At 32.1% G+C, this 10,287-nt stretch overlaps 1 protein-coding gene across 1 annotated transcript in view; it reads right to left on the minus strand.

Moving 5' to 3' along the window:
* Positions 1 to 357: 357 nt before the first annotated feature.
* The window catches only part of Lkb1 (Lkb1 kinase), a 15,397-nt gene continuing 5,467 nt past the window's right edge, over positions 358 to 10,287 (minus strand). The window contains exons 5-7 of the mRNA XM_014414747.3: positions 9,513 to 9,698; positions 7,664 to 7,824; positions 358 to 3,522 (exon numbers count right to left, since the gene is read on the minus strand). Coding sequence (XP_014270233.1) covers positions 3,371 to 3,522; positions 7,664 to 7,824; positions 9,513 to 9,698 — 499 coding nt within the window. The 3' untranslated portion in view covers positions 358 to 3,370. The remainder of the gene's footprint in view (positions 3,523 to 7,663; positions 7,825 to 9,512; positions 9,699 to 10,287) is intronic.

Here is a 10,287-nt window from a genome sequence, read left to right on the forward strand (position 1 = left end):
TTAGAGTAACGGATGTTGGAAGGGATGGAGTTGCATAAGGATAAGGATCGGATAATGAATGATCTATTGAAAGCAGCGGTTCGGTGGGCCCTTGTGTATAAATCTGAACACCGGGAACGGGTATTGTGGAAACGAACAGAGGATTTGAATTGAAGGAGCTCTGAGGTGTATGAAGGACAGCGGGATTGGATGACTAGGAAGAGGAAGGATGCCAGGAAATACTTACGACGGTAGGAAGGATAAAGCCACTTCAACTCTGCATACAAACGGGAAACAGGTAAGTGATATAGATAAGTGAAAGTAATAAGAGAGGTAACTATATTATGGTTTGGGTTAAGAGCAAAAATAAACACCAAGAAAAACAAAACATCTACTTCATTTATTAATCATATGCTTTATATTACAGCTTTTACTTTATCTACAACAAACATGGCACCAACAATTAACATTTCTTTTATGTATTAACATATAAGTAGAAAAATAAAACATTTTGTAGAAGTTTCATTCATGTGAAACTATACATATATTACAATTATATATTATCACTTTGCTCATTATAAATGAGCCTTATTATATTCAATCTTGGTACTAGTCAAAAAGTTTCTTCTTTACAACAAACATACTTTATTATCATCAAAACAAATTACCAATTATCTCTTTCGATTATAAAACAACTATTAATAAAAGAAACCACATTTACCTCATCCCAGTCTTAACTAATAAAGACTTAAATAAAGACATCCCACAATCACGATTGTGATTTATTTATACTAATGTTTACACCAAACACTGTTGTGTAAAACAGTGGAATAAAAGAGGCTAAGATGGACTAATCAATCTGCCAGCGACCTGAACAGGACCTAGTTATATTAGATAAACAAACAAGAAAATTAAGGCAAGAAGGATAAATTAGGAAGACTGCAGAATTAGTAAAACATAAAAGAATATTAGAATAAAGATTTGAAGTCATCAAAACATTTATTTCAAATAAACAGAAACAAGTTTTTTAAAGTGCACATGGCAATTACAGTAGAACCCGCTTATCTGTTCTAGTCGGGACTGAGACATCACCAGTTAATCTGGAGTGTATAATAGAAAAACTTTCGATATTAACATAACTCGTATATTAAAGAAAAATTAAAATGCTATGCAAAAGTTAATGTTAAGATCATATGTTTATTAATATATGTTGAAGTTAAATTTATTATAACTTTAAATACATTATTCAATTTAAGGGTACGAAATTGTGTAGTTTTTCGTAGTAGTCATGGTCGGTATATATTTTTTAAATTTTGTTTTTTCAATCAGTGTTTTCTCATTCATTTGAATTCACTAACTACAGAAAGTTAAATCTAAAAGCTTTAACATGACTGAATCGAAAATTTTAGTGTACTAAATTTAAAACCTTTCAATTAAATTTAATTATAGTGCAAAACATTCTAACTAAAACCTTTCCGAGAAAATACAACACAACTAATCTTCTGTAATTTACTCAACAATTAGTAAAGCAGAAACATTTTATTGAAATGAAACTTCTTTACCGACTTTCTACAACTTAAGAAAAAAAACAAAAACAGAATATCTTCTGTCTTTTACTATCCTTTTCATTAATTTACAATGGTTATAATTACCCTGTAAGTTAAGTGGTCAAAATTATTTGTAAAACAAATATCTTTTGTAAGTTAAATGAGCCTTAGGTTAAATATAAAAAATTTATTATATTTTTTTTCTTTTCTTCTTTTTTAATTCAAATTAATCGGAGGAGCAGGTTAAGCGGATTTCTACTGTGCTTCAGACATCATACACCGTTGAAAAGGAAGGGGAGGAGTAGAGAGAGAGAAGGATTAAATCGCAACTAAAGAAAATTTAAACATTGAGAAACAGCTGATTTTTGTTTTAATTCTCAATTAGATATCACTAAACAGTAAAATTTCCATAGTTAAAAAATCAAAGATTAAAAAGGCAGCAGCTAAAGAGCTTATTGTCGAAGAAAATAACATCAAAGGCAATTTTACCTTCATGTCAAGAACCTAAGATTGCATAAATATTTTTTCTTCCTTTTTTTTTTTTGTCATAATTAGAGCAATAATGAATGTTTAAAAAACTGTAAAGGGATTTTGAAATGAACTGAACTGTTATTTCAAATGAAAGTGTCTAAAAGAAATGCAGGTGGCATTGGAAGCAGATGATCATGTGAGTTGAAGTCTATCAGCTGATACTACCGTTGTCTCATAAAGGAAGTGATATCAGCAGTACTGTGCTGGCCACCAACCTCCGATTAAAACTAAGCAAACGTGATTAAATTGAACAGAGCAAGTTAAAGTTCTGATTGGCTAGTCTTACTCTGGTCTGATTATAATTGTGCTTCCAGCCAACAAGATTAGACAATACTTCACAAAAGATACATAAAGAAAAAAGTAAGTAATTTTAAGAATCCATCAGATGTGAAAACATTACCTTTCGTTTAAATACACTTAACGCACCGACCACAGTCATACAACATACAGAATTATTCTTTATATGTAGCATATATATATAAATTCATTTATAAATTATGAAAAAATGAAATTAAATTTGGTAGCATATACAGCTTATACTTATATGAAATATATATTTATATACATATTTACATCACAGATTCAATCATTAGTAGAGTTATTTTTAATGAAAGACTTAGCATGGATAACCATGATTGACTTGAATTTTTTAGTCATTGAAAATAAATGATTAATATTATGTAATGCTTACATGGGGCACTAACTCTAATACTTTTAAGCTATCATGAGTAAGATGAAGCTGCGGAGTAGATGCGTTGTACTTCCAAATCATTAAAACAGGTGGTACAGTAAACAATACCGATACTAACTGCCCTTTCTCATCAGGGCTACTGCACATTAATCATAGTACAGCAAATGTAGTTAACTTAATATTTTGCTTTTACAAATGAAACAGCTGGTTATGAACAGGTTTGATCAAATGTTTACCAAACACCTTACTCGATAAAATATTGAATTTCTATCAAGTGAAATTTAAACATAACATTCAAAATCAAACATTGTTTCACAAAGCATAATCACTCAGAAATTTCATTCTAATTGAAATACATTAACATTGATCGTTCATTGAGGAATGATATTTTGAAAAGATGGAAAGTAGCTGGAAGAGAAAGAAAAAGAAAAGACAATAGAGTAAGAGAAGCACTGTGGCAGCTGAAGGACAGATCGCGATGCAGAGACAGAGCTGAGAAAGACGTGCATCAAATAGTAATACGCTTGTATTTGTTATATATAACGCTCTAAAATATTTGCTGTCAAGTTTTCCAAACTTCGAACGTCGGCTGCCAGTGACAAAGCTCCCCGTAGTGGGCGGATCAGGAAGGGTTACAAGTAGCCAATTTGCGGACTGAAAGGCAAGAAGAAGCTGCATTCGATGACGAAGACTTCTTTCCTGAAGTCCATGATTTCTTCCCTTCTGAGCACTTCTGCTTAGCTAGTTCTTCTTCGGCCTGCCTCCTTTCCTCAGCTAATGTAAACGATTACATATTTAGTTTTATTGAAATAATAAACTAATACAAATGAAATACTAGAGAAAAATGGTATCATATGTCTAAAATGAGTTTGCTTATAGAGGAAGGGAACTCGTGAACCCCCACCCTAGCTCCTTCTCCCCTTCACACCAACAAACAAAACTTTTAGGTTTGTTTCACGAGGCAGTCCGGAAGTCGGTAATGCCCCACCAGTTTGGGATGGAACACTTCCTCCCCCATTCTCGGACTCCTAAATTATGAATATGGGAGGTTACTTATTTCTTTAGGATATCCTTTATCTTTGATTGGGACATGTTTCTTATTGTTTCTTGTTTCACTTTGTTGGCAAACAAATTGACAACTCTGTTCTGACTTGCTATTTAAGAACACGGTACCTTCCAAAAAGTCATTATTCAGTTTTGATAAACATTGTCTTAAAAAGAAACTATCTCTTTTTATTGATGAAAAGATGGTTGGGGGTGTTTGTGTTTTTTACTGACCGCATCCCCAACCATTTTCTCATCATACCTCTTTTTAAGTTTAAATTTGTTGTGAAACAGTTAATGCAACAATTTTCTTAATTTTAATTTTTTACAATGCATTATATTTGGTCCTAGAATGGGATTAACTTATGATAAATGTAGTAATTTATGGCTTTTTCAGATACTAAAATACTGTGTTCTTCCAAAGATTGCCACATTTTTTTTCTTCATTAGAATCCATGAGTCACAGTTTTTCATCATTATTAAACTCTGAGGTGTAGTACATTGACCGCAGTCAGCAAAGAACTACATAAATAAACAAAACCATATTTATTTATTTTATGCCGACGTTTCAATCTGAGTTTCAGGTCTTCATCAGGGCTATAGCACAAAAGATATAACAACAACATTTAGAGAAACATAAAATTGTAAAGGAATAGTATACAAACAAATTTTGAATTATACAAAATATTGAATTGAATCATAAATGATAAAAAAATTGATAACTGATAATTGAATAGAAAAAAAAAATTAAATTGATTGATAATCTACTTAAAAATATAAATATATATATTTATATTTTTAAGTATAGGTATATAAGTTAATACTCACACTGTAATTCAGATATAAGCCACTCACTATTTTTCATTGTCTGACATATTGTTCAATTTGTAGATTCAATTTATTTATTTATTTATTTTTTCAGTTTTTTAGACACTACTTGTATATCTTATATTATACATATCTTCTTACCTACATGACATTATATTTCATCTTTCACTGTTTTCAATCTACTACTATCTAATTCCACGATTATCAATCAATTTAATTTTTTTTACTATTCAATTATCAGTTATCAATTTTTTATCATTTATGATTCAATTCAATATTTTGTATAATTCCAAATTTGTTTGTATACTATTCCTTTACAGTTTTTTGTTTCTCTAAATGTTGTTATCTCTTTTGTTTTATAGCCCTGATGAAGACCTGAAAGAAACTCAGGTCGAAACGTCGGCATAAAATAAATAAATATGGTTTTGTTTATTTATGTTGTTCTTTGCTGACCGCACCCCTCCCCCAGAAAACTTCTCCAATCATTATTAAACTATATTCGATACGAGGAATTTCAATTTGTAAAGTTGTAGAAGTAGGTTGAGGAGAGGAAAGGAAAGGTTAGAAAAGGTAGTCGAGGTAAGTAGAGAGTAGGTCTGTTAGAACAACCACTCCTGACTACCCAGAACTGCACGGAGCATGCCCATTGCAGGATTTGGGAGGATACAGTTCAGGATAAACAGAAGTGGTTGTTGGAACAGACCTAGTGGAGAGAAGACTAAAGAGTGAAGGGTTGGGTGGAGAACATTTGCCACTGCCCATCTCTCCCTTTCCTTTAAGGCAAACTCATCTTAGATATACCATATATATTGTAAGGGCAGATGGACTGGCAAAGCAATCTCTGAGTGTTCCATTGACACCTGAGGACTATGAGTGGTCAAAACTCAATAGGCCAAGCAAAATCAAGTTAGCTTACATCAAAACAGGAAGATGTTAATAACAAAGAAATGGCATTCAGTTATTGATTCTAGATATATTTGAATTTTTAATATTTATAATTTATTTTTAATAAGAGACTTTTGAACTGAAGAAACTAATTAAGAAACCTTGACTAAACGTTTTCACAACTTGTCAGAATGATTAATTTTAAATAGGAAGATCGTTGATTGACTGTGTCTAATAATAAAAGGAAGATGGTCTGCATTCAAAGAAAAAACTCAAATAGTAATAAAACTATTTAATGTGAGCCAACATTTCTTTCTTTACATTCGTTTACTTAATAATAGTAATGTATTAATTAACCACCAATCCTCCCCCCACTTCCCTTTTATGTCTGCCTTCAGCTTCATTCTTGTGCTTATCTGCATTCAGTAAGGTAGGTGTCTTATTTTCTTTATCCATGATTTTTATTCTTACTCCCCTTTTTTCATCTTTTAGTAGAGTGTGCTGTATTTTTATATTTCTTTTTTATTTGTTATTATTTCCATTTTCACTAACTGTCTAACTCTTTTTTTGTAATTCTTATTTAATTTCAAGTTCCACTTAAGCTGTAATTTCCCTCCATCTTCCGGAAGAATGAGATTACCCTATATGCAAAGGTCATGAACACATAACGACACAACAACCAGCTTCATTTCATGTGAGATGCCAAAAGTACTTATCAAGTTATCACTTGTTTGTTTTTTTTTCTTTTTATGCAAATGAAACTGAGTGATTGTTTAAATTTTAAAATATCAGATGCGTCCTTAATCCTCTTCATGACTTTCCCTGCCACTTTTCGTTTTCCTGTTTCTTTTTTTTCCGAGGTCACTAAATAGGCAGAATATATACACATATATATATTGTAATGAGGTTACCTCCTTGGGAAGAGACAGATAACTGATCAATTTGATCAGACCGTTCGTGAACGATGTTTTTCACAATTGTGAATATTGTGGATTTGGTGTGTATATTTTGGTTACTTTTGTAATACAATACAATTGTTTTTGTTTATTGCAGTTTTTTTCTTGGCCCCGGTATCACACAATAATATTTTTAAAAAATAGTGTTTTGGTATTGCAGAGCTGCCAAGTAATGCCAATTAAACTGGAAGCTGAGGCTAAAAAATACATCCAGTTTAAGAAAGGTTTTTAATTGTTCAGTCCGAAAGCATTCTTGACATGAATTGAAAATATAATCGTCTGGCACTTTGCCAACAATAGCAATAAACTTCATTAGGTCAACAAACTTTTCAAAAATTATTCAATTTTTTATCTAGGCCAATGGTTCCCAAACTCTATTGTCCTACCACCCCCTTTCCAGAAAAAATATTACTTAGAGCCCTCTGGAAATTAATTTTTTTTTTTATTTTAATAGCAATTAATAGGAAATATATATGTATTAATGTGTCTACCTTTTTTTGAAAAATATAATAAAGAAAGGTGTAAATTAGAAAAATTTAACTATGAAAGGAGATCATAACACAAAAAAAAGGCCATCCTTGACCCAAGCTAAACTCCCAGGGAGCGACGGTCCTATATCGCTTTTGAAATATTAACTTAAAACGGGAAGATGAGACTTCAAGATAGTGTAATCGAGCAATATTTAAAAAGCGCCTGAAATGGAAAAACTATTACTATTATGAAATATTACTTTGTTTATTTTGTTCATTTTTATATAAATTTTCCTATATTTTATATCATAATTAGCCACATCTTTATTCAATTTTATTTTATGTTATCCATTTCTTACTTTGTTTCCTTATTATAGTGTTTGTATCTTTTTTAGCCCTGATGAAGCCCTACAAGGAGGGACGAAACGCTGGCTCACATTAAATAGTTCAATCACTATTTGAGTTTTTTCTTTGACTGCACCCGGACCATCTTTCTTTTGTTTTGATTAATTTTAAAACTATGTAGCTGATAATTGAAAAATATTCAAAACTAAATTAGTGATTATACATTCATAACCAGGCAAATGTATTAGACTAAATACAAATAGAAAAAAAAAATTTTGTTTCCAATCAGGGCATTTCTAGCCAAGTACTTTTATGCTCACCTATATTATATAAATGATATATCAGTAAGAAATATGAAACCTAGTACACTATATAAATATACAGTACCTTGTATCTGGCGCTCTGTGATATACTGGTTGGAACCACTTTCAGGGCCATAATGATAGTCGTACAAGTAAGGAAGAACAGTCATCGAGTGGCGGTAATTTCCCCTTAAGGGTGGCACCAGCACGATCTGCTCTGTCTGAGCTGGCTTACGAACAACCCATCTAAACAAAAAAAAAAAAGAGAGATATAACTTGAGGCCAAGGAACATTCAGTGCTTAACTTAAAACCAAATGACAATTGGTAAATAATATACATAGAGTGTGTTAAGGCAGTCTGGACAGGTTGATTTTTATTTGCGGCAGACCTACAAATTGTATAAATGACCTTTCCACTCTACTAGAATAGGTTGATAACCTGCATGTTAACCACCAAGAAATGGTGAGGTAGGGGATAAACAAACAAAAAAATATGCTTTGCATAGGACAACAAAACAACACTATTATATGAAAAGACCTAAATTGAAACATAATTGTTTACCTTAAGTTTTTCAAATGTGATATTTCTAACCCTTAGTCCTTCAGGTATGGGTAGGATCCGACTCAGAATCAAGTCAAATTTTTGTGGAAGGGGTAAAATCTAACCTGGACTTGGGTATCCTCCTATTCAGTCCTCTTCCAGATTTTAGGGATATTATATTTATTTCTATTTGGAGGTGTTTTATATCCAATTTTGTAGTTAATATAAGATGGGTTTTCACCCCATCTTGGTGTTCAAGTATTTTTTTTTTTTCTTTTCCACTTTGATAGTACATCTTATTATCAAAATAATTCTGATGAGATGATCTTCTTGGTGGTAAAATAGTTGGAAACTATCTGGATTGATTGAAGAGAGAAGCCAAAAGTAATGATATCCGCGTGGTCTCTAAGGCCGTTCCATGAAGAAAAAGAAAAAAATAATATATACATAGAAGGTTTCCCAAATAAAATATATTAAATAAATAAAAGTTCTTTATTTATCTAGGGAAACAAACAGGCCGACGCCTTAGCCAAAGAAGGATCTCAGATGCCCATGCCTCACGCACCCATTAGTTTTACTGCGGCTAAAAGTCTCATCAATGCATCCTTGAGAAATAAGCTACAACAAATCTATCAGGAGTCTGCAGAAGGAAAGCAGTGGGCTGCCCTCATCATCTACCTTCCCCGCCATGTATCGGTTGCTGCTTTTAGAGCTATAACTGGTCATGATTACTTGAGTGCACATCTTCACAAAATTGGAGTAAGAGATAATCCTCGTTTGGCTTTGAGGTAGACATGACATCAAACCACCTATATGACTGCCTTCGCCTCGATGACATTAGGAGGGGTTTCAGTGACTATGAGTCTAAGTAGACCAAGTTTGCGACACTTTATTGGGCCGCCAGAACCCTTATGGTGGAAGAGCCATGACCCTGAGGTATAGGGAAAAAAAAAACTTTTTTCAAACTGGTTTTGTTGTTTAAATAAAATAATTTGTATCCAAATGAAGTCTCAAAACACTTTTTTATTATTAAATTTATATATAAGATTGTCCTTGAGGATGACCAAAATGTTGGACTTTTAAAGAAATAATAAAAAGTGTTTTGAGACTTGATTTAGACACAAATAATTATTTATTCATTTTATTTTAACACTATTGTGAAATGCTTAAATTACCAGCATTATATGAAACATGATCTGAGATTTATTTTTGTGTTTTATAACATATAAGCTCTCCCCACGACTAAACCTTCTGGTGACACGGAAATGATTTAGTTAGAATTTAATTAAGAGATAGATTAAGTAGATTACATGGCAAAATAAAAGCAGGTCTTTTTATATCCAACCAATGACGATGAACTGAAGAAATAGTAGATTTAAAATGTAATACTCACGGATGAGACATGATCTCCTGAAGACTAAACCTCAGGTGAGGTTCACGATGAAGCATGCCCTCGAGGAGGTTTCGAAGATTATCATCTACTTCATCTGGTATTGTCACCTCGCCGCGACCAATCACCTCGAATAGTCTATAAATGTTGTCACCTTCAAAAGGGTATTTGCCAGTAGTCAAGTTGAACCTATATAGATAAAAACATAGGTATCAGAAAAGTATGTAATAAGTTATTATAGTAGTAAAGCAGTTTTGTTAATGGTATTAGATCAATAGACTATGGTATGAGTTTAACCTTGTAGAACACGCAATCAAAAAATCACTTTAGAACAAGCCAACAAGTTGGTTTGATGAACATTGCCAGTTGAAGTAAGGCTGATGTCACCATTCTGTCAACACTAGCATGTTAGCGGCAGGAGGTACTAAGCGGTAACTAGGGGGATCTCGCAGGGTTAAATGTTACCTGTTATCCCATAGATTCAGAAGTTATATATGTCTAGATCTAATCAAATCACAGATTAATATAGAAATAAATAAACTACATATCACTATAGTTGTTCAATGGAGGTTTTCTGTGACCAAATATTTCATTCGTCAAGGAAAATAGGAAACTGCTAACTGGAATAGAAAACTAAAAGGAGAAACTAAATAGGAAACTGAAAGGATGGTCAATTTTTTATTTTTCATGTCATGTAAGTTACAATGAATCTACTCAAAATATAGCTCCCTATTCTGCATCTATACAAAAATCTCTACCCTTTTTAATGTTTTTGATA

The sequence above is a fragment of the Halyomorpha halys genome, unplaced genomic scaffold (assembly GCF_000696795.3).
Source record: "Halyomorpha halys isolate HHAL.00 unplaced genomic scaffold, Hhal_1.1 Scaffold85.1, whole genome shotgun sequence".
Taxonomy (NCBI): Eukaryota; Metazoa; Arthropoda; class Insecta; order Hemiptera; family Pentatomidae; genus Halyomorpha; species Halyomorpha halys.